The sequence below is a fragment of the Stigmatopora argus genome, chromosome 3 (genome assembly GCF_051989625.1).
Source record: "Stigmatopora argus isolate UIUO_Sarg chromosome 3, RoL_Sarg_1.0, whole genome shotgun sequence".
NCBI classification, from domain to species: domain Eukaryota; kingdom Metazoa; phylum Chordata; class Actinopteri; order Syngnathiformes; family Syngnathidae; genus Stigmatopora; species Stigmatopora argus.
This window is the reverse complement of record NC_135389.1, coordinates 4642959-4668344: the sequence shown is the minus strand read 5'-3', so window position 1 is coordinate 4668344 and position 25386 is coordinate 4642959. Positions and strand designations below refer to the sequence as shown.

Here is a 25386-nt window from a genome sequence, read left to right as displayed (position 1 = left end):
GGTGCGGTGTTTGCGATCTGTGGCATTTTTGAGTAAGTCAACAAAAAGTTATCTTACCAGTTCGAAAGTCAAATAAGCATCTTGTGGACTGTGGTTGGCCTGAGGGCGAGGGCTTTGAAGAGTAAACACATTTTCTTCCTCAGTTTTTAAAGTGCCCTTCAAATGAGGATCTTTCTTTTCAAAAGTGGAGTAAAAGTTGTACTAGGGAGACTGGAATTTTCAAGGCTTGGGAAGTTGATTTTGCAAACTGGCATAGTAAAGTAGTGATATCAACCTGGACCATTTCATCGATCGTGAAATGATTTCTTTTCAAATATCCAACTTCTCATTTACCAAACCATCGTCTTCATCTTTATTGGGACAGGTAGCAGCTACAGCAAGGAAGCCCAAACTTCTCTCTTCTTTCCATTCATTAAGCTCCTCAAGGGGATCACGTGGCGTTACCAGTCCAGTCCAGCCGGGCAATACATGGCGTCTTGGATTGTCCTACCAGTGGGACATGCCCAGAATGCCTGCATTGAGAAGGCATCCCAATCAAATACCTGAGCCAACTCATCTGGCTCCTCTGAATGTGGAAGAGCACTTTTCATTTGGGCTGAGAACATAGTTACAGGAGCAATCAGGGAGAAATAAACACATTACCTTTTGTACAAATTCCCAAATGCCCATATCTGCTCAGCACCATATAAAGGGAAATATTTTTTTGCTAACATACTGGTCAATAATCACAATTAGACATGCCTACTTCTATTGCTACAGCACATTAAATAATGATGTTAAAACCATAGCACAGGGGTGGCCAACTCCGGCCCTCAAAAGCTGCTATCCGGTCTGTTTTCCATATCTCCCTCCTCTACCACACCTGAATCAAATGATCAACTCAGCGGCAAGCTGTCCAGAAGCTTGATACCGATCCTGATTATTTGATTCAGGTGTGTTGGTGGAGGGAGATGTGGAAAACGGACGGGATAGTGGCTCTCGAGGACCACAGTTGGCCACCACTGCCATAGTGTAACCAACAATTTAAGAAATATAAGTGCATAAGGAGAATATTTGTGTGGGAAGAGAAAATAGATTGTGTCCCGTGGCCGGATGATTCGCCTAAAGACGTTTCGCCGACGGACGTTTGACAGACGGACAGGTCGCCGAATGGACGTTCCACCGAACGTTCATTCGGCCGAACGGAGGTTTCGCCGAAACGGGATTCGGGCGCTCGCCCCGCCCCCGGATCGTGTGTGTACAAGTTTTTCAACCTCGGCCCGCGGGCCATATACGGCCCGTCACGACTTTTAATCCGGCCCGCCGCCGGCGTTGTCCAAATTATAGTAAAAATCAATGATTCATTTTCCCTTTGCCGCTCATCACTCTCAATCTATTAGTCTACCATCAATGGCAGCCCAGGAATAAGCGCTCTTGGGCGGGCATGTCAGCCCGGGAATAAGCATTCTTGGGCGGGCAGATGTAGCAGAACCGAGCCGTGAAATGACAGCAATTGGGTCAAATTCATCCTAAAACAGCATTTAATGATCAAATACAAATACTGGAGCTCTTTGGACATTAGAATCGAGCCCAAGGAAGTGAATTCCTCGGTAAAATGTCGCGATGATGTCGCGATAAGGCAAAAAAACGTCTATATACGTCCATTCGCCAAACGGCTCAAAATGCGTTTAATGATTAAATACATATACTAGTATTGTATATACAAATACTGGTATTTGTATTTAATCATTAAATAGTTTTGGATGGCACTATCAAAAAGATATTTCATTGAGATGGTAGTTTCTCCTAATGTATTGCGTCATAAAGAGAGCTATGTTTTGTGTAATCTCAATTGCAAACGCCACACATTTGAATTGAATTGAATGCTTTTATTGTCAATATACCAGTATAATGAGATTAAAAGCTTTCACCACATAGTGCACAAATAACAACAGACAGACAAATAAATAATCAATACATAAGAAATGAATATATAGTAGTCCAAGTGAGGTCAGCAGAGTGAAGCGGGCTTGTTCCCCAAATCTCAGAACTGTGATATGGACATGATTAAAATGTAGAATTTGACATGTCCCTACATGTTTTTTTTTACCCTTTCATTCAGTGAACAAGGAGTCGGACGGAGAAAAGAACTGTAAATTGAGCGTCTATCTTCCAGATATTAATCAAACCAGTATATTTATACATTAAATAATAAAACAAATTATTAAGGGTTATCGATTTGGAGTTGTTTGATTTATTTTTTTATGTTTTAAGAGGTTGTACAGTATATGCGCATAGTGAGCAGGCTACGACCTGCATTTACTTCATTAAAATGTATTTTTGTGCATTTTTACTTTTATTTCTAATCATAGCCGCTGCAAACAAGTCTGTGATCAATCATTGGCTTTTGTTTTAAAAAGAAATAAAAGATGGCTAGAGTTGTACCTTGTTTTTGTACAAACTGTCATAGGGAATTTGTTATATACAGACGCTCCCCTACTTACGAACGCAATTGGTTCCGAGCGAGTGTTCATAAGTTGAATTTGTTTGTAAGTTGATTCAGTGCTATATTTTGTATTATAATTTATGTTTAAGGCCGATATAAGTATATTGAAGGTTTATATAAGTGCAATTGTATGTTTAAGGCTTGTATAAGTAACACGCATTGGTTTGTACTGAAAAAAAAAAACATTTAATAAAATGGAGAGAATATGTACAGTACTGTAGAGAGAGAGATTTATGTATTAGACACTGGCCAAAAGAAGCGACCTAATGACGATTGCACAGTTTTCTTCTTTTTTTCATCATAAATGATGCGGTAGCACTGTATGGCATCATTCAATTGATTTGCAAACTTTGTGCAACGTTCAATATTTGGGTCCTGCTGCTCGATCTTTCTGTTTATAAATGGTACTGACGGTCGAACGATTCAATGCCCGTGAAACGCTCACCACTCTCACGCGCATCAAGCTTCGTTATTATTGCCACTCGTTTCAAATGAAATGGCTTGCCTCTTCCTTGCAACTCCCTCAATAGAAGCCTTTAGCTTTTTACCAACCATATTCAATATTGGATGCATGAGATATTTAATGATACAAATGAAAAAGGTTCTTTGCACACTGGAGATACATTCACGCACTTCCGCATTGCAACGAAGAAGAAGGTAGATGCTGGGTGAGCTGAGCTCTCACAGCGCCAGGCGTCGGTATTAGCGGCGGAAAGAAGTACTACTCCGAAAAAGGCGCGAAATACAAAATTGGACTTGCGAACATTTTTGGACTTAAACGCAATTTGCAGACATGTTCGTATGTACCGTTGTTCGTAAGTTGAATGTTCGTAAGTAGGGGAGCCTCTGTATATAAAGTAGCTATAGAAATCTGAATGCCTTTTAATTGTCTCTGTAGGCGAGCAAAAGAAGATATGAACCTTTAGCTGCAGCAGATAAACTGAAACCGGGAGAAAAAGCGAAGTTGGCAAAGCTAAACTAGCTAGCTAATTTAATTAAACCGTTGATGAGCTAAGTATTATCCAAAACAGCTAGTAAAAGCTGGTGTGCATGCTATGAAAGTTGAAAGTGGACTAAATGGCCGCTGTTGGGCAGAATTGCTGTAACGTTTCTTGTAAAGATTATGAAAGATTATATTACTACAAGAATAGCATGATGTGTGGCTGGATGTAGCCCGGGTGCTCGTGAGGTTTTGCCATTTTTTTGCTTTTATTTTGCTAACTATTCTTTAATTTTGAACTGCTCTTTTGTTGCTAATGTAATACCAGTGATTATTTGGAATTGACGAGGAGAAATGACGGACACTTACATTTGCACCAAAATATTCGATTTGTTTTTTTAATTTGTCATGATGCAATTTTTTTTTGCAATTAATAGTCCCATAGTACGGTAAATGAGAGGATGAAAAGACCAGCCGCATGCTGTTGATTTTTCAGGGCTGCCAACTACTCGAGAATTTCAGGAGTTTCTCCGGAAATGCAATGCAAACTCCGGGACTCCGGACAACCTCCCTAAACTCCGGAAATCCCCAAAAATTTAACTTAATTTTTTTAAGCAACCATTTCGTAAAAGTACCAAATTTCCAATTCAAATCCCTCGAAATTCACAGCATCACTACGGCTTCCGCCATCATGATTCAACTGTACTGTAAACCGGAAGAATTCGGTAACACGAATGCATTGTGAATCATTATGACGCATGATTCGTCTAGTGCGACCTCAGGGTGGCAATCGATTGCATAGGTAGCTTCTATCGTTTTAACATTTTCGTTTAAATTTTTTTTCACAAGGGAAGTACCGTATTTTCACGCCTATTTGTCGCATCGTTTCTTACGCCGCAGTGTCAGTAACGAGTGCTATTTCTGTATTTTAGACACACAAAGCACGCACCATTTTATTAGACGCATATATATGATATATTAGATATGGATTAACATCGAAACGCAATAGCGCTGGCTACCGGAAGCAGCTTATTTCCGGGTTCCAGTGCGCAGTGACTGCTGGGAAATATAGTTCTTGGGCGCTACACCCACACGCAAAAAACACGCTTTAAAAAGGGAACGGAAGCAAAACTGAGTTCGGTAGTGCTTTATTTGGACATTTTACAATTTACTCAAGTCATCATCACCTTCAAATCGCTCAAACTCCTCATCTTCTGTGTCAGAATTAAACAATTGCCCGAACGAGCCTTCCAAATAGCCCCCCCCCCTCTCCGTTCTCAGAGTCACCGTAATTTCCATGTGGCTCCTTAGAAATTATGCCGGCTTTGGCAAAAGCTCGAACAACCGTGCAAGCAGACACGTTCGCCCAGGCGGCAACGATCCATTGACAAATCGTAGCGTAAGAAGCCTGGCGCTGCCTGCCACTTTTCGTAAAGCTGTGTTCGCCAGCGATCATCCACTGCTCCCACGCCGCTCGTAATTTTGATTTGAAAGCCCGGTTGATGCCGATGTCCAGCGGCTGTAATTCTTTGGTCAAGCCTCCGGGAATGACGGCAAGCTCTGAGTTCATTTTCATGATCTGATTTTTAACCGTTGCTGTGAGATCAGCACGCATGGAGTCGCAAATTAAAACAGACGTCGAGCCGTGAAAAAATCCATCTGGTCGCTTGACATAAATGTCACGTAACCATTCTCGCATTTTCTCCTCATCCATCCAGCCCTTTGGATTCACCTTCACGATGACGCCGGCTGGAAACTTTCTTTAGGCAGAGTCTTTCGCTTGAAGATCACCATTGGTGGTAGCTTCTGCCCATCAGCATGGCAAGCGAGAACCACAGTAAAAGCAGACTTCTCGTGCCCCGTTGTTCGTATCGCCACCATGCTGGTCCCCTTTCTCTCGACAGTGTGGTTCATCGGGATGTCGAAAGTCAGCGGCACCTCGTCCATGTTGGTAATGTGGTTTGGCTGTATAAGTTTGTCGGCAATCAACTTGGAGCAGTAGGTGCGGAAAACGGCTAGCTTGTCAATGTAGTCCGCCGGGAGTTGCTGCGCCACGGTTGTCCTCACTCTGATCGCCAGATGATGCCGTTTCATAAAACGAAAGCACCACGACGGTCCTCCTTCGAAATGTTCAAGTTTCAAATCCTCCGCGAGCACTTTTGCCTTCAGTCGAATGGTGACTGTGGAGACATTTCTCCCAGCTGCTCTCAGATCAAGAATCCAGCGCTCAAGATGCTCTTCCAGGTCCGGCCACCTAGCCTTGCTCCCACGGAAACTCAGCTTCCTCTTGTTGACCTGGCGAAGCTCCTTCTCCTACTTTCTCCATTTACGAATCATGGATTCGTTGATGTTGAATTTCCTCGCCGCTGCTCTGTTACCATGATCCACTGCATGATCGATGGTTAGAAGCTTGAACTGTGCTTCGTAAGAGTGCCTCTTTGTGGAAGTAGTATTCATTCTTTAGTTTGCAATTGAGCACCTGCATCACTGTGCCCATACCAGCTGTATATATAGGAACCTTGTAGGGGCGTGGCTTTAGCGTCTTCTCCCACACACCTCCTCCCAAGCCTTGCCCCACCAACCGCCTTCTCTCTATATATAAAGAGGGTATTCGCAGGTAGTGCTCAGTCAGGCTCCGGAGCTCTCTCGGCGCTCGGCCACGATCGCCGCCGGCCGCCGCTCCCGCTCCCGCTCGGCGCCGCTCGGCGCCCCCGCGAGCGCTCCCGCTCGGCGCCGCTTGGCGGCGCTCACAAAGGGCGCTCTGCATTATAAGGCGCCCTGTCTATTTTGGAGAATTTTTTTGACTTTTATGCGTGCCTTATAGGCGTGAAAATACGGTAAGTATTATTAAGGCTGACTAAACCACAAGTCTTTTGTTTTGAAACAAATCCTATCATTTCTGGGGTTGTTCTAAATGAAGTAGGCGTACTCAGCACTGGTAAGTCTTATCAATATGCCTGCTCTGGTTAAAAGCAAAATTGATGGAAATTTGGATGAAACTTCTAATAAGAAACCCAGACACTCGCAGGAAGTTTATTGGTTCGTATTTGATGAAATATCACATGTTGAAGCCGTCTCCAAAAGGACAGACATTTGCACATTGCAGAACATGCAAGTGCGACTTCAGTGTGACACATGTTGGAATTACTGACTGTAAAATGCACGTAGAAGGACCCAAACACAAAGATAAACGTATTTTCATTATTCCGTACTTTTAAAAAAAAAATGCAAAAACTATTTAAATTAATGTAAAAACATGATAAAAAAAAGTCTGATTGAAATTGTCATGCGCTTTTTTTTTTTTTTACATTTGTTTACATGGATTTTGCGTGAATCGCACTCATTCTGGAAATACTCCGGAAATGTGACAAGGGTACTCCAGAAACAGGGTCGACGGAGTTTGGCAACTCTGCACGCCGCTAACCGGTGAAGTAAACTTCGGAAACGACTGGTCAGAAACCGCAGGAATAGGAGCGTTAAGTTGGTATTTAACTTTAAAATTGACACTACCTCCAGCGCCTTATAATCATAATTTTCAATACACTCTTCTGCATGGATATTCTCATTGATACTCATTGAAAAGCAACAACGTAACAATTTTGTCTAAAGAATTCAGACTTTTTGTACTTGTTGAAGTGTTGAAGTGACATACATTTTCATGTATGTTGACTTTTTAATTCGGAGAATGACTCTCAAGGATTAACATTTAAAAAATATATGAATTGTTTATGGCTCTTTTCATCAAAAAGGTTCCTGACCCCTGGTTTAGAGCTTTTCTTCAGATTAGAAAAGTTTGTGAATTTTGAGTAAGATAGTGGTCAGAATAAAATGAACACGGGGCATTTGGCTAAGAGACCTATCATCAACACTGTGGGTCCCGTGTGCGGGCGATTGGTCGCCGGTCCTTTGGTCGCCGTCTTTTGGTTGCCCCGACCGCGACAACGGGCGACCAAAAGACCGGCGACCAAAAGACCGACGACCAAAAGACCGGCGACAAAACAAGGGTTTTAGCAAGTTCTCCAACAAAAAACAATAAAAGTACGGGAAATTTGGAGCTTTCCTTTAGCCTAATAATTACTAGGGCATTAAGTATGACTAAATAGTAATTCGCAGTTTGTATTTAGGGAATTTGAGCAACGATTTAAATGGTAATTATCACTTACCTTCCGGGCGACCAAAAGACCGGCGACCAAAAGTCCGGCGACCAATCGACCGTGTACAGTGGGTTCAGGCTGTTTTTTTAACTGATCCAGCACAGACAGCTTAACCAATGAGGTTTCTGCTGAAACATGCAGCACCTGACTGAAATCAACTGATTGGTGAAAATGTATCATCATCAGTTAGAACACTGTAGAGAGCATCCTGGCGTACGGCATCACAGTGTGGTACGCTGGAAGCACGGCGGCAGACAAAAAGGCCATGCAGAAAGTGATTAACACTGCCCAGAGGATTGTCGGCTGCTCTCTGCCCTCACTGGAAGACATTGCCAGCCCTCGTTACCTCAGCAGAGCCAAGAACATCATAGGGGACCCTTACCACCCTGGTCACAATCTGTTCCAGCTGCTGCCCTCTGGCAGACGCTATAGGTCCCACAAAGCACGGACAAATAGGCTTAAGGACAGTTTTTTCCCCACATCCATCAGAAATCTAAACTCGCGGTAACATAACACACATTCCCTTCTGCAGTATTATGAAAAGATGTTTGGGTGGTGATCTGCCTCCTACTAGCTGACTGAAGTATGGTAAGTGAAAGACAGTGAGAGGTAAGCGACCTGTATCCACAACAGCAGAATGCCAAATTACAAGTCCGTAACTTACACTTATTTAGGTCTTTTGCCGAGTAAACGTAGCTTATGGAGAAGCACCATCAATTTCGTCACACGCAGTTTCTGCGTGTGATGACAAGTAGGCTTTTTGTGTTGTGATAATGATGACAGGGCCTATGTCCGATTATTATTATTATTATTATTAGAATGAAAATCTGCACACACTGCGGCCCTTTAGGGCCTGTTTGACAACCCATGGTCTAACCCAGGGGTATCAAACTATACCACAGGTCCAGGTTTTTGTTCCAACGGATCCAGCACAGACACTGTAACCAGTAAGGTTTCTTCTGAAACCAGCAGCACCTGTCGGCAATCAACTGATTACACTTTAAAGATACCAGATTGGTGAAAATGTACTCTCTTCATCCGTTGAAAAGAAAACCTGCACCCACTATGGCCCTGGGAGAACAGTTTGGACACCCATGGTCTAAACCAGACCTGGGCAATTAATTCCACAAAGGGTGGGTACAGGTTTTCAATCCAACCCATAAGAGGAAACCTTTCCACCAATCTGGTATCTTAGAAGTGCAATCAGTGGATTGTAGTCAGGTGCTTCTTGTTTCAGCAGAAATCTAATTAGTTAAACTGTCTGTGCTGGATCAGTTGGACCAAAACCTGCGAGGACCGGATTGCCCAGGTCTGGTCTAAACACTGTCAAGAGGACTGGTGGCAGGGCCTCCGTAATGAGTTGAGTCTGAATCGAAACTTCTCAACCTTTCACACTAACTCAGACTTTACTACTAAAGAGGTGAAATGTCACCACCTAAGAGCAGGCTACTGATTGGACCACCGAGGTCCAAGCCTTTAGTTACTGCCCAACTCGCTAAATTCCTAACCCATCTGGTCCATCCCACAGATGGTTGCCCAAAAGAATAGGGACCCATGTTGCCTCATTTATTGATTTAATCATAGGAATCATTTTAAGTTGTCCTTAGGACACTTAGGACCTGTTTGTAGTGGGTGACCCCACTCAGGGCCCACAGCCAATGTTCCCTCTAATTTTTTGTTGGTCTGAGCAGAAAGTCAACCTCCCTGAGCGCACTGAGTACCAGTGTGAGCGACATCATCGGTACTCGGATGATTCGCCTAAAGACGTTTCGCCGACGGACGTTTGACAGACGGGCAGGTCGCCGAATGAACGTTCGGCAGAACGTCCATTCGGCGACCTGTCCATTTTTCATGTAAAACATGCTGTAAAACACGAAAAACATAAGTGGACAGAGCTACTGCCACTGGCTGCCGCTTAAACGGCGCCATCATGGGTAAAAAAAAATAAAAATAAAAAAAAATAAAAAATAAAAAATAAAAAATAAAAATCCCGATTTTTTTTTTTTACTGCGCGCCATATGATTGCTGCTGCGCAGAGAAGACGAGAGTAGTGCGCAATTGCGCACGCGCGCAGCTTAGAGGGAACACTGCCCACAGCCCCAGACAACTTCGCTCCTGGGATCACTGGGATGCCCAATGTACGCCACAATGATAAGGTAAAGAATACTGTATAATGTTTGAGTTCCCTTGTGTCGTCACAGCGAGTCACTCAGACTATTTGTTAAACTGCTCTCACGTGGGATGCCAGTTCCTTATGCACTCTAGGAAGCAGGGTTTTGCCACGCCGTCACAAGGAAACAAAATAGTCTCCCTGTCAGGTATAATATTAAGTTATCTCTGAATTGATTTCTTATCATGGAAAGAGAATATTCTCCAGTCTTTGACATGTTATATATATTTTTTGCCTTAATCAATACACAATGTGATGGGTTGAAACATTTGTAACATCATCTCTGGGTCTGTGATAACGGATTTTTTTGGGCCATGTGGACCCCAACATTCACTACAACACACTGACCGTATGTAACGAATTGGCACCATTTATTTTCCATTGGAGGTCTAAACAGGTTCACTTGTCTGGTTTATTTATTATACAGTGACAAACTGAGACCACATGGATGGATAATATTATATTACTTTGTTTCAACTACATTGGCTCATTGAAATGTATCGTTATTCCAGGCTAAGTGTTATTGCACACAAAATTATGTCAAACCAGCGCCATCTGGGATTGCCTCAGGTCCTTCTGTGCCTCATCGTGGTTGAGCAGGTACTGGAAGCAAAGCTTGGTGAGCCATGTTTCACAGATTTCAATGAAGAAAGTCAAAGGTGTGCTGCTGCTTACTGTCATGTTGTTGATGCTTTCAGAGAGAACTCCAATTTCCAACATAGTGTCCCTTGTGATCCCCAACTGTAACACACATGCACCCATCCGAGCATGCACAAATAGTTGAGAATTATAATGAATGTGTCTGTGAGTGAGCAGCCTCCTCAGCTAATATGATAGTGATGATGATGATGAGGCTGGAGTGAGGATGTGTTTTGCTGAGGTCCACTGCTTTGGGAACAGTCAGTATGGGATTTTTTTTAATGCACTGCTACTTTTTTTGTACTTTACTGGCACAAGTATATATTTCAAAAAGCTCAGGTTTTCTTTTGGGATGAAATAGAGCTCTTTAATGCTTTTTAAAAGAACAAATCTGCAGCTCTGAAAATTTTCTTCAGAGATTTAAATTATATTTGCTGATACTGGCGAGGCTTAAAGGCTGAAGCTTCTCATCTCACTGGCCTCCAAAGGTGAATAGTATCCTACCCAGTGTCCAATCAGCCTACCATGCATGTTTTTCGGATTTGGGAGGAAACTAGAGTACCCGGAGAAAACCCACGCAAGCCCGAGAACATGCAAACTCTACACCATGGGTCTCAAACCGATTCCGCCGAGGGCCGCAGTGGGTCCTGGTCTTTGTTCCAACCGATCCAGTGCCGACATTTTAACCAATCAGGTGTCTTCCAAAATAAGTAACACCTGACTTTAATTAACTGATTACACTTGCAAAAGGTATCCTCTTGTTGAGTTGGAATGAAAACCTGCACCCACTGCGGCCCTTTGAGGACCGGTTTGACACCCCTACTCTACACAGTGAGGACCAACCTGGGATCAAAACCTTGACCCCAAAACTGTGAGGCCGGTTCGCCAATCACTCGGCCGCCGGACCGTCCCAATGGTGTGTAAAAAGAACAAATGTGAGCATTTTAATGTGGGAAAGCTAATTTTCAGTATTGTAGCCAAATATAAAAAAATTACTTGCACATTAATTCATCATAAATTCAAATTTGTTTAAATATATATAAAAGAAAACATCGTTAATTCATTAATTTATTATGGGAGGTCATTTAGTACCACATAAGAACATTGTAGTAAAGAAAAAAAACAAAGCCAGCCTTCTATCTCTTATTTATCACTGCAATTGTGTAATAAATACAATTTTGTAAAGATAAAAGCAACTATATCACAAGTTTATTATAACCGTATAGAATTGCATTTAAGATGGAAAATCAAAAGTATAAATGTTACCCAAGTGATGTCACATAAATATAAAGTCACTTTGTTTGAGCACAATAGTTAATACAACTACTTAAAACTAGGAATAGTGTCTGTACACTGAGGCCTGGTTTGTCAAGCACCTGACTAATAATACAAGATGCGGACTAGATCCATCATGACTGCTGGCTGCGATTGGAGCCATCAGGCAGCACACAGGCATCTCTTCATTTGTCAAGGCACTATTTCACACTGTTGAGGAGCACAGGATAGGGGTCGGATTACGTGAGTTATAGAGGGCTGCAGGCAAAGGAAGGGACAATGTTTGTGGTTGGCTAGCGGTAAATCAGGACGTTAACGATCTTTCTGATTCATGGATGTCTACCTCGTGCACGGAGTGATCGGCCTCTCTGTCCAGGATAGGGCTGAGACCTCTGAAGTTGTTGTTGTAGTGTTGTATCTGGGCGCCGTTTACCGTCGAAAGTCCCAGCAGAGGACCGTCCGACTTCACGGGGCAAACATAGTCCGTAGATTCATCAGGACGCCTTCGCCGTAAATGTGTTAAGTTAGAGAAGCCCAACTTTTTGGGCTGCAATGAAAAGAAAAAAAAAGAATGGTATTCTTTTACACTGTGCTGCTTGATACATTTCAAGACACTTCTATCTCAAGTCATTTTCATACATTGAAACAACCTTGGTACCTCAACATATGGAATTTTCAGGTTACGAAACCCTTTAATATGCAAATTACTGTTCCAATCTATACAAAACCAGAGCCAAGTTACGAAATCTCCCAAAACGTCAATGCATTTCCTGTATCCATTATTTTATTTTGAAAGTATAGTGTTGTGTACATCTTTATTTCCTCCTTTACGCTTTGCTGCTCTCCCATTGGCTATTTGACAACAACAATTCTCCATGCCATTTATTTTGTATGTTTTGGGAATAAAAAGTAAATGTTTGCCTGACAACCTTGCGACAATCGGCTGGCCTCCCCATTGGCTCACAACACAGTTTGTTGTCACAGAAATCTTGTTTTTTTGTGGTGTTAAAGCAACCTTGCTCTTTATTCCCTGTTATCCATCAAAGAAAAACAGATGTGAAAAAAATGAGTGGGATGCGCTTGATAGATGTCGCGAGGCAAGACGGCCGTAATCCACCGCCTATCGCTGCGATATTGAACCAGAAGGAAGCATTAAATGCGACAACCCCTTGGCATGGCCTCTTTGTACTGAACAACAAGATGGAGAGACTGTTATTCCTTTGGCGTTCTCTTTGATGCTAAGTATTTTAAACCATAATTTGAAGTTGTTTAGATGTGTGGTTGTGTGCTTTACACCTAAGCACCTGCACAAATAGGAAATGTTTTTGAATGCTTGTTATTCATTTTAATACATTGATGAATCATTTTCTTTCCCCCCCTCATTTTTGTGTGTTTCTCACAACTTTTATTCAAAATTGGCACATTTTGATCGTTTATAAAAGGTTTAGTTGGTAATTTTTTGAGGACGGTGGAACAAATTAGAAAATTTGCATATAAAGTACTGCTCAACTTATGAAAAATCAAAGTTACAAAATATGTTCTGGAGCCAATTGATATGAACTACAGGTAACACTGTAATGGGAATTGCTTTAATCTGTCCTAGCTGATGGGAAAAATAAAAATACAAAAACTAACCACCCAATTTTTCATGTAATTTTAACAAGGCAAATAGAAATCTATAAAATTTGACTGAAGATAAAAACATTAACTAGAATGTAAATAATCAGAGTTTCTGCATCATTACTAATCAACACAAAACATTGTGAGACTTATGGGTTAGCAGAAAAAAGCCATGAAATTATCACATAAAAACCAAATTTAATGTAATATTTCTTATTCTTACACTACGTGAACCCGACGTTGCATGGGCTCCGTGGACTTCCACTTTTGGTGACGTATCGTATATTCTCACATATAAGGCGTATTTGTAACTAAAAAAATGATGACTGAATCAAGGGTATGGCTTATATGTACACAAATTAGACTTGGCATGCACGAAACTGCAAGCTGACAAAGACAAAACGCCATAACGCAAGACATTGCGGTCAACATCGTCATTAATTTCAAAATAGAGAAAAGATAAACAGATAAAACGCTAAACAAAATTTGTTTTGACGTCTATCAATGAAATTCAAGAAAAAAAGAAACCGTATCTTGCATAAAACGTGAAAAAACTCACTTACTTGGGCCTGCCTTTGCTTACTCAGGGCGGCGCCATCTTACCTAGGGATGACGAACAAGACCGCTACGGACACGCTTCCTGGTTTTATTGCTCATGTAAATTCCTTTTTGAATTTGTCTAAGCGCAGGCAATACCCTTTAGGAATGAATGTGCAAACCAGCAGACGAACCTTTCGATTCATACATTTTCTCAGAAATACCAAATGCAATGATTTTTCTTAAGATTTTCCCTTCAAAGTAACACATTTGTACTCCTATTAAAAACCATGTATACGTATATGGAGGTGAAAATTGTGAATCAGGAGGTGTCTTATACGAGAGAAATAGTACAATTCAACGATTTTAAGGCCATTTTAAGGGTGTGGCTTATACGCGGAGGCGGTCAATAAGTGAGAAAATACGGTAATTGTCGGTGTGAACACAACAGAATTTTGGTGTATTGTGAGCGACGCATTGTTATGCGACAAAACACGTGAATGTAACGTTCGATTTAGTACATTACACATTGAAAAGGAAAAAAAGTTTAGGCAAAGATCGCTGGGGTCGACTTTTTTAAATTACCTTCAATGAAAGGAAAATGACCTACTCACAATCTTGAAACAACAAGGAAAAAAACAATATGAATCAAATAAACCCGAAATGAAATACAAAAAAATATATATACAAAATTAAAAGGTCCATGAAAGATGAAACCAGCATTCATATTGCTCCATGCAAATTAGAGTTCATCCCAACCTCCTGGGCCGAGCCGTAGAATTGCACATGATGGAAATGTACTCACCGCAAGTGCAAAGTAAATCATGAATTTCTACTTCATTTTATCAAATGTTTACAGAAAAGGGAGCAGCTGCTTTTGGGCACGAGTGAAGCACAGCAATGAATAAATTTGTATAATTATACAGACGCTCCCCTACTAACGAACGAGTTACGTTCCGAGCGATCGTTCGTAGAGTGAATTCGTTCGTAAGTTAAAATTAAGTTTAACTTACTTTTGGAAGATGTACTCGATGCTTAAGGAGATGATGGAGGAGGAGGAAGAAGAGGAGGATTTTATATCATGAGAGGGTCTTCGTCGTCGCTAGAATGGGCTTCAAAAGTTAATTCCTCCTCCGTAACAATGTAGGAAGAAGTTGAGGGTCGAGGAGAAGAAGATGAGGGTTGATGAGTATCTTCCTTGGAGGATTTACTAGAAACTGGCCGAAAGAAGCGATCTAACGACGATTGCACAGTTTTCTTCTTTTTTTCATCATAAATGATGAGGTAGCACTGTATGGCATCATTCAATTGATTTGCAACCTTTGTGCAACGCTCAATATTTGGGTCTTGCTGCTCGAAGAGTGCGATGGCTTTATTTAGTTTCGTCTCGGATTTCTTCATGGGGACAGGCATTTCTTCCTCCTCTTCCTCCCAGAGGAATGTGGAAGCTGGGTGAGCTCTCACAGCGCCAAGCATCGGTATTAGCGGCGGAAAGAAGCACTACTCGGAAAAAGGCGCGCAATACAAAATCAAACTTACGAACTTACAGCATCTCTTCCTGAACATTTTTCGACATATGCCATATGCGCAGACATGTTCGTATGTACCGTTGTTCGCAACTCGAATGTTCGTAAGTAGGGGAACGTCTGTACATGATTGTGTGGAATGTGGAAATATAATCTTTCAATGTTCATTTTTAAAATTGTGGCAGAGGTTGGCAAGAAAATTATCAAAAGTTAAATACAGGACAATGAGTCAAAATCATGTGTGCTACTTTCATTTCTTGGGAGGAACAGCAGTGGGGATTGCAGCTGAGCCTTCAAGCTATGAGGAGGAGCGGAGAAGTTCCCGCCTTGCTTTATCACGTTGCAAATATGTGCAGCTTAAACTGAGCTGACACAATGACAGCTCATGCAAATAAAAGTGCTTTCCCTTCCTCGTAGCAGGAAACATAAATGGGTTTATCTTATCCAATTGTGTTTTGGTCTTTACTATCAATTACAGAATTTCCTTTACTTGCCTCCTAATGACTCACCTTGACTTTAGCTGTGATGCTGAGGGGTGTGTAGCTCACTGCCTCTGTGTAGTCTCGCTTCTCCTGCTGGGCCTGCGGTCCCACCAGGTTGCTGAAATTGGTGGTTAAGTAGCGTCTCAGCAGCGTTTTCTGAGGAGGGATGTTAAGTAGCATGGCCAGTGAGTCGGAATTAAACCGAGGCTCCAGCATCTATCAGATAAGAAGGAAGGAGAAGTCAATTCCTGAATTATTTGTCAAAGCAGACCGCATGAGCCAACTCACTATTAGTCCACCATGAACTCCACTTCCCCTCAAGTTTGGGGCGTACTCTGCCAGATCCACAGATCTTAACCACTCCATGACTCTGTGGTTGGACCACTGGATGACCTCATTGGGAGTAAAATGGTTCTGAATCATAAACATAAAGAATAACTGTATTTACCGTATTTTCACGACTATTCGGTGCATCGTATTTTTAGCCGCAGTGTCAGTAACGAGTGCTATTTCTGTATTTTAAACACACAAAGCACGCACCGTTTTTTTAGACGCATATATATTATATATTATATATGGATGAACATCGAAACGCAATAGCGCTGGCTACCGGAAGCAGCCTATTTCCGGGTTCCGGTGCGCAGTGACTGCTGGGAAATATAGTTCTTGCACGCTACACCCACACGCTAAAAACACGTTTTTAAAAAGGCAACGGAAGCAAAACTGAGTTCGGTTGTAATTTATTTAGACATTTTACAACTTACTCATGTCATCAACACCCACAAAACCATCAAAGTCCTAATTTTCTGTGTCCGAATTAAACAATTGCCCAAATGAGTCTTCCAAAATGCCGGGTCCAGCGTTTGTAGTTCTCAAGCCTCCGGGAATGACGGCAAGCTCCGAGTTAATATATATTGTGTGTGTGTGTGTGTGTATGTATGTATGTATGTATGTGTGTGTGTGTGTGTGTATGTATGTATGTATGTATGTGTGTATATATATATATATATATATATATATATATATATATATATATATATATATAGTTTTGCTTCCGTTGCCTTCAATACTGGGTGTATTGAAGAACTGGGTGTATTAAGAACTCGATATCCCAGCAGTGACTGCGCAGTACTTTATCTACGGGAAATAGTAGAGTCTGGGGCTGCTTGGCGTAGTTGTATATATATATATATATATATATATATATATATATATATAGTTCACAGTCTAGCTTTGAATGCTCTGTTGACGCCAACATTACCTTTGTAAATATAGCCGAAATGATGGCAAGCACCAAATTAGCGTGCTCGCGCGACGTCATACTGGGTGTATTGAAGAACTGGGTGTATTAAGAACTCGATATCCCAGCAGTCACTGCGCAGTACTTTATCTACGGGAATAGTAGAGTCGGGGGCTGCTTGCCGTAGTTGTCCTATCGACTGATTTATTTGATTTTATCGTGATAACAATTTTAGTATTGGTCCATATATAAAGCGCACTGGATATTAAGGCGCCCTGTCTATTTTGGAGAAAAATTTAGACTTTTATGTGCGCCTTATAGTCGTGAAAATACGGTACTCATTGTTTTGAGGTTTACATTGCCCTTTTGGGGGTTTATATCAGGGGATGTCATCAGATTTAGAAGTAGATGACCAATGAATCAACACCAAATTCTATGTGGACATATTTACTCATGCTTGCATCAAGTCTCTGAAAATGTATAGAAAACAAATGCTTCATTTTTGAGCATGTATGCTCAGGAAAAAAGAAGCGCGAATAGTACTTGAACCAAAATAATATTGGAATAATGTACACATCAGCGTATTATGTAAAATATATGCAATATACACCTCTTTCTTACTGACCTCAGTGCCGGGTCTGCGCTTGAGGCAAAAAGGGTTGAACTTGTTAACATGTAGAACATGAATTGCACACTTGATGCTGAGATGATGCAGCTGGCTGGTCACTTTTAGGACTAACAGGTCATTCTGAGACAAACAAGGTGGATAGACAAGTAGAACATAAAGACATGAGAACCGACTGCTCTCTAATAGTGATCAACCGATATGGGTTTTTGAGGACCAATACCGATTATTAGTAGTTAGAGGAGACCAAAAACCGATATCTTGAGCCGATATTTATTTGTAATAAAAGTGTAAAAAAAAATAAAAATGCAAGAACATAGAACTTTATTTAATCAGACTAATATAGATATACTAAAGAAGGAACAAAGTCAAAATGATCTATTCTAACCCTATATTTACCGTATTTTCTAACATATAAGGCTCAAAAAATGACTGAATCACAGGTACGGCTTATATGCTCACAAGACTAGATATACTTATTTTCACCAGTAGATGTCGGCAAAGTAACATTTACTATTTGTTGGTTATTTTCTGTTTTGCAGTAAGAAAACAACCATTACTGGATTAATTCATTCCTTACGATATTGACGCTAAAAATGTGCATTTGATTTCTACAGTATCTCAGAAATACCTTTTGTGATGATTTTCTCAAGATTTTCCCTTCAAAGTAACACATTTGTACTCCCTATTAAAACTATGAATATTGAGGTGAAAATTGTGAATCAAGGGCCGGCTTGTACACGAGAAATTGTAAAATTCAACTATTTTAAGACAATTTTAAGGGTGCGGCTTATACGCGGGCGGGGTGGCTTATATGTGAATGAATACAGTATTGAGAAACATATTGATGATTCTTAGAACTTATGTTGATGTGTTATTGAATGTACAATTAGAGTTTATTTGAATAGCGGCAAGGCAACCGAGGGTTCAGGGGTTAAATTTGCATTGGTGCTGCCATGTCTGTGTGTGTGTTTATTACCAGTAAAGGCCGCCACGAAGTGAGGAATAGCAGCCGCAACAACATCAACGCAATACGCACTAGCGAAACAGAAATTATGGGTCTGGGAACTAAATGCCAGACAAGGCATGGGCGTCAAACGAGCAAGTCAAAATATCATAGATTGAGGATATACCCGAGGTCTAACTTATCTTTCTTTAAACTTACCACAGTAAGGTACTGTAACATCTGTCCATCCACTCTTCCTTCATTAAATTGGTCCTTGTACTGTGGAAGGCCGATATCATCCAGCCAGCCTTTGGGACAAAATATCACATTCATTTTCACGTATTATTGTCACAAATTTTAAAAATCTCGGTTATTTTATACAGTACATACGAGTGACCCAGAGATAATCGAGTTCTGCAGACTTCTCGTTGCGCTTGCTACTAAATGTCTTGATTGTTAAATGCAGTTTCTTCCTGTGCAATGGATTTTTCATTCCCATTTCCTAGAACGAGGTAAAAAGGGTGGAAGTCAATTTTGGGTCATAAGTGTATTTGATGGTTAACACATTAAAACTGCACCTTCAAAAGAAAAAAAAATGCATCTTGATGAAAAAGACCAAGTAGATGAAGCGTAGCTCCCTATGCTTCATTTACTTGGTCTTTTGAGGGAGATGACATGACATTTTTGAAGGCGGAACTAAAGTGCAGGCTGAAAATCAGGGACAGGTGTTACTAAATACCAAGTAGACAGACAGACAACAACAGTGAAGAGACGTGTACAACTAAAAACAATTAACACGCTCTGCAGAAGACTGGTCTGACGGCTAACCAAGCAGATCTTTCAGAAAACAATGTGTGTACCTTTTCTAGGTCCTGGGGGGAGGCTGAAAGTAGCGTCTGACCGCTGGTGACCCACTGGTGAGCCAGGATAGCGTACTGGCCGAGTCCAATGTCTTCAAGCCACTCACACACCTGCTCTGTATTCCACTTAGAAAAAGGCAATTTCAGCTCTCTGTGATTCAAATTGAAGAAATAAAGAAAAAAGTTGTGGTACTGGATCATGACGCTATTGAAATAATTGTAGTTTCCTGAAGAATGAAAGGCAGTTTAGCGATTAAGTTTTGAAAACAACTAATATATAATAAAATAGTATTAATATATTCATTTTCCATACCACTTATTCTCACAAGCATCGCGGTGGGTGCTGGAGCCTATCCCAGCCAACTACGGCCACCAGGCAGGGGGGACACCGTGAATTGGTGGCCAGCCAATTGCATGGTACGAGGAGATGGATAACCATTCATGCTCACACTCATACCTAGGGGCAATTTAGATTTTTCAACCTGCCTACCCCGTGGGTTTTTGGAATGTGGGAGGAAACCGGACTACCCGGAGGAAAACCACGCAGAGAATTTTCAAACTCCAGACAGCTGGACCGACCTGAATTTGAACCCAGGACCCCCACTGTGAGGCCAACGCGCTAACCCCTCAGCCACCGGGCTGCCCAGTGTAGAATAATAATAATAATAATCGGACATAGGCCCTGTCGTCATCATCAACAACAAAAGCCTAATTGTCATCACACCCAGAAACTGCGTATGACGAAATTGGTAAAGAAATTATGGTATTTAATTCTTTAATGAATGTATATCTTTCATACCGAATTTTCCCTGAACGTAGTCCAAGTCTTGGTGCAGCTGTGGCTCTTGTGCCCCCCCTCTTGAAATCGCCAAGCTCCGGATCATTTATCTGGACTGCAATCCCTGATTGGCTACGACGAATTCTGCAAAGAGCAAAGCCCACATACAAAAAAACGTAAAGAAAGGCACGAACTGTAAAAAAAAAAAAAAGCAAAATGTGCAGCAGCTATGTTTTCTTGTAATTACTTACAACCCCCAAAGTTTCTTTAGTCCTCTTTGACTTTTCCTGTTTTCTGTTGAAATAGGAGAACGCTGTCCAGAGTCCAATTCAGAGGACAACGGAGACTGATCTGATAATATACACTCTTCTAGCTGCTCCGAACATTCTATCAGACAAAAAATGGTTAAAAATATTAATTACACTGCTTGCATGATGGCATATTACTTGCAAGTTTCTTCTTTTTCAGAGTTTGGTCTGTTAAGAGTCCTATACATGCAAACCTTTTCATGAATAGTATTGATCTCAATATCATTTGCAGTATATGTCCAACCGTCCCAATATATATACCCGCAGGGTACATTATGCATTATAGCCTTGAAGCAGAAAAATACTATTTAAAAAACTTTTTACGGATGGACATTCAAGGGATGACCTTCTTAAGATAGTAGTTAAACCATTTATTTATATATATATATATATATATATATATAAATGGTGTAACTACTATCTTAAGAAGGTCATCCCTTGAATGTCCATCCGTAAAAAGTTTTTTCGTCGTAACACGAGCATGTTGTATCACGAGGTACCACTGTGTATGTGTATATATATATATATATATATATATATATATATATATATATATATATATATATATATATATATATACAGTGGTACCTCGTGATACAACATGCTCGTGTTACGACGAAAATTTCAATCGAATAATTCGCTCACAATACAATTAAAATTTCGAGATGCGACGAAGCCAGATGGCCATGACATAAGAGGCTGTTTATCATTGTAGCGCACTGTCTTTTTTTGCCGCATCTCTTTCGTGTATAACTACTATATCTACGAGGACTGAACGATTTATTCAGACTAGTTTCGTCGACCAGGAAACGCACAATGCGCATGCGCGGGCAAAAAGAGGGCTTTCTGGGTAATGAAGTATACTCGTGCACACAACGCCGATAGACAATGGCACTCTTTCTCAGAATAAAACTTCATTACCCACAATCAATACGTGGGTAAGCTCAGCTGTTGCCTTATTTTCTAATACGAGGAGTATTGTATTACTTCTCATTCGCTGCTCATAAGAACATCAGGGGCACTGGCTCGCAACTCCCCCTTTGTAGTATCTCTAGTCGCAACACTCTCATAGGCGCCGTTCAAAGCGGTTGCGACCAGAGATGCTACAAAAAAGGAGTTTCGAGCCAGTGCCCTTGATGTTCTTATGAGCAGCGGAGCGATCGCTGATACAAGACTGCTTCTTGTTGGCAAGTGGTCGTGCGTTATCCTATATTGAGGACATTTTTGTGCATCATTTTCAGAATATTTTGAAGGGAATAGTACAACAGCAAACAGCCCATCGATAGCGAACATGAGGGTGGAGGCGTGGCAAACAACTAACCCGGCCAGAACGAAGGTAAAAGAAGATTAAAACAAAATTAGAATTCAGTTTTGTGTAAAGTTACATTAAACGTATGTTTGAGTGTGTCTGTATATATTAATCCAAGTTAATTTAAATTTGTTTGTTCCGTTTTCGTGTGCGTTGTCGAGGAAAAAGAACCCCGGATTACGATCGTATGTCGAGGTACCACTGTATATATATATATATATATATATATATATATATATATATATATATATATATATATATATATATATATATATATATATATATATATATATATATATATATCAGTGGTGTGCCGTCGGGGCCTTCAAGGCCTTCTCTGTTGGCCTAAGAAATATCTGAATCACAGACTGATGTTAATTATATTTTGTCCATGAATACTTTATTAAATAATTCCAGATTGTCTGTTAGATTCCTTTTGTTGCTTTATATACACACACATACATATGCAATATATTTATTTTGTACTATTTCTGAGAATGTGTGTGTGGGTCAGTGTTTGTCCATTAACATCGGACAAAATGGAGATAACCCCGTACATCCGATTTGAATGCGGTTTTGAACAAACAATTGCAAATGTATGGCTCTAGGATGTTACCGTGCTCGATTTGGGCCCCAGAATGAATGAATGAAAGTATATGTATATACAGTGTATTCATGTCTATGTATCAGTATAGGAGTGCATTCCAGGTCTCAGTTTCAGTCAGATTGCAGCTCCTATAATATTTTTGTCCCACCCTGATGAAGATATACGAGATGAGAGAGGAGAGATGGAGAGCTGGAAAGATAGACGGACTGTGAGACAGGCAAAGCAACAAAGGCGATAGAGAGTAGTAGAGTAAGGAGGAAATTAAGATTGGAGCAACATGCAATGCATAAGAAAATTGCTTTAGACAAAGACAGTCATACATTTGGGTGGAGAATTAGGTAGACGACTACCTGTGAGACTTCATCATTTCACTGATAATTATTAGTATAGAAGCAAAGCGAAGAAGAAAACATCATTCATTCATCTTCCATACTGCCCATCTTCGAAAGGATTGTGGGGGTTGCTGGAGCCTAAACCAACTGTCTTCCGGTGAAAGGCAGACTACAACCTAGAGCGGTCTCCAGTCAGTCGTACGACATACAGAGAGACAGACAACCATTCACACTGCCACCGAGTGCGAATCGAGCCCAGACTGCCCGCACCAAGTCAGGTGGATAAACCACTGCACCATCGGGTGGCTACACATACATATATAGTGGTACCTCGAGATATGAGCTTAATACGTTCCGGGACTGAGCTCCTATGTCGATTTACTCGCATCTCAAATGAACGTTTCCCATAGAAATGAACTAAAAACAAATTAATTTTTTCCAACCCTCTGAAAAACACCAAAACAGGATATTGGATTGGATAAACATTTTTATTTGTTCCAATTCGCCATCTATTAACAGAGTAACAAATAACTAGTGGTTTTAATGTTTAATAGTACTAGAATTAGACGGATTTCGCAGAGGGTGAGAGAGAGAGGGGGACAGAGAGAGAGAGCGAAAGAGAGACTTTTTGCACGGCAACACGCTCGTAACATAACAAACAAATTTAAATGAACTTGGATTACGATACAGACACACTCAAAAATAAGTTTAATCTAACCTTACACCATACCTGTCAACCTCTGCCGATAACTGCCCTTATAAATGATTATTGATTCCCCTCACAAACCCCCAAAAAACCTTACAAACAGCGTACAAGTCGTAAGGGCAGTTATCGGCAGAGGTTGACAGGTATGTTACACTAAACTTAATTCTAATTTTGTTTTACATTTTTATACCTTTCTTCTCCCGGGTTGTCTCTATTTGCCCCACCTCCACCCTGACTTTCAGCTGCAGCTAAAAGGAACCTATCAAGGGTTGTTTGCTTTTGTCTTCCCTTCAAAATATTCCGAAAATGATGCACACAAATGTCCTCACAATAGGATGACGCACGACCACTTGCCAACAAAAAGTAGTATATACAGTGGTACCTCGACATACGAGCACCCCGACATACGAGCATTTCGAGATACGAGTAAAATTTCGAGCAAATAATTATCTCTAGATATGAGAAAAATTTCGAGATACGAGAAAGCCAGGTGGCCAAGACATGAGAGGCTGTTTATCATTGTAGCGCACTGTCTTTTTTGCCGCATCTCTTTCGTGCATAACAGATATCTACGAGCACTGGGCGGAGCGGTCCATTCCTTTCAGTGTTTTTTTTCCCCGTCACTCAGCGCGAATGGCGTAGCGATCGCTAGTACTAGGAGTATATATTACTTCTCGTTGGCAAGTGGTCGTGCGTTATCCTATTGTGAGGACATTTGTGTGCATCATTTTCGGAATATTTTGAAAGGAATACAAAAGCAAACAGCCCATCAATAGAGAAAGTCAGGGTGGAGGCGGGGCAAACAGCTAAGGTTAGATTAAACTTATTTTTGAGTGTGTCTGCATCGTAATCCAAGTTCATTTAAAAGTGTTTATGTTATATTACGATTCACTGGTGCAAAAAGTCTCCGCCCAGTGCTCGTAGAGACATTACATGAGGGAGTTGCGACGGGAAAGATAGTGCCCATGATGTCCGTATGAGGAGCCTCCCACGTCCGCTGTATGCTCGTATATCAAAATTTGTCTCGTATTTCAAGATAAATATTTGCTCGAAATTTTACTCGTATCTCAAATTGATTGTATGTCGGGGCACTCATATGTCGAGGTATTACTGTATATACATACACACATATATACACACACGCGCGCATGCATGCACACACACCCATACATACATGTAATAATAAATCCTATATAAACAGTTTTAAAATAGGCCATCTATTGAAGGTGCAGCTTATAGGCAAGGAAAATAAAGTACCAGAGATATCTAGATAATTGTACAATACCCACCAGTATAGTAAATATCATACTTTCCAGGAGATCCTGGCCAGGTTAGTGAATTGTGAGAAGAAAACAGAAGCAGGAATTAGTCACATTCCAAATGTCCAGTGTTGCTCACTTGATTAAAACAAACAAATAATAAATAAAACAAAAAAACGCTCAAAAATTTTAAATAAGGTTTCGTCCACGAGTATGCATCGATACGAGTAAACAAATAGTGTGTGTCTACAATGGTCATGTTCTTGTGGGAATAGGACTATTTAGTATAATGAACTGCTCATGTACCGTTTGTACTTAATTTGTCTGCTCAATCATATTCATGGTCTAAAAGATTACTAGTTTAACCGCCTAAGACCCAAACTCTTGCAAGCCATGCATTTTTATTTTCTATTTGATATTTAGGCTAATTGGGACCTGATGAGTGTAAAAACAAAGAATTATCTTTTTACATGATGTAGTTTCTGAGAAAAATGATGTCCACATCCTAAGTGGACGCCAGGCCCTTGCAGTCCAAAATTTAACATTGTAGTCTTGTGGCACCCAAAACTGTGATGTCCACACATGTGG

The 25386-nt window shown here is 40.7% G+C and overlaps 1 protein-coding gene across 24 annotated transcripts in view; it reads right to left on the bottom strand.

The window, feature by feature from the left end:
- Positions 1–10102: 10102 nt before the first annotated feature.
- The window catches only part of ppfibp2b (PPFIA binding protein 2b), a 77105-nt gene continuing 61821 nt past the window's right edge, over positions 10103–25386 (bottom strand). For 5 of the 24 annotated variants that reach the window (XM_077595225.1, XM_077595229.1, XM_077595230.1 and 2 more), the window contains exons 20-30: positions 24829–24861; positions 20529–20664; positions 20299–20421; positions 19500–19650; positions 19030–19141; positions 18859–18947; positions 17694–17816; positions 16117–16242; positions 15856–16044; positions 12007–12210; positions 10106–10490 (exon numbers count right to left, since the gene is read on the bottom strand). In XM_077595225.1, the coding sequence (XP_077451351.1) occupies positions 10290–10490; positions 12007–12210; positions 15856–16044; positions 16117–16242; positions 17694–17816; positions 18859–18947; positions 19030–19141; positions 19500–19650; positions 20299–20421; positions 20529–20664; positions 24829–24861 (1487 nt within the window). In that variant the 3' untranslated portion in view covers positions 10106–10289. Of the gene's footprint in view, positions 10491–11443; positions 11922–12006; positions 12211–15855; positions 16045–16116; positions 16243–17693; positions 17817–18858; positions 18948–19029; positions 19142–19499; positions 19651–20298; positions 20422–20528; positions 20665–24828; positions 24862–25386 lie in introns of those variants that run through there. The other 19 variants (XM_077595221.1, XM_077595223.1, XM_077595222.1 and 16 more) reach the window with 10 other exon arrangements.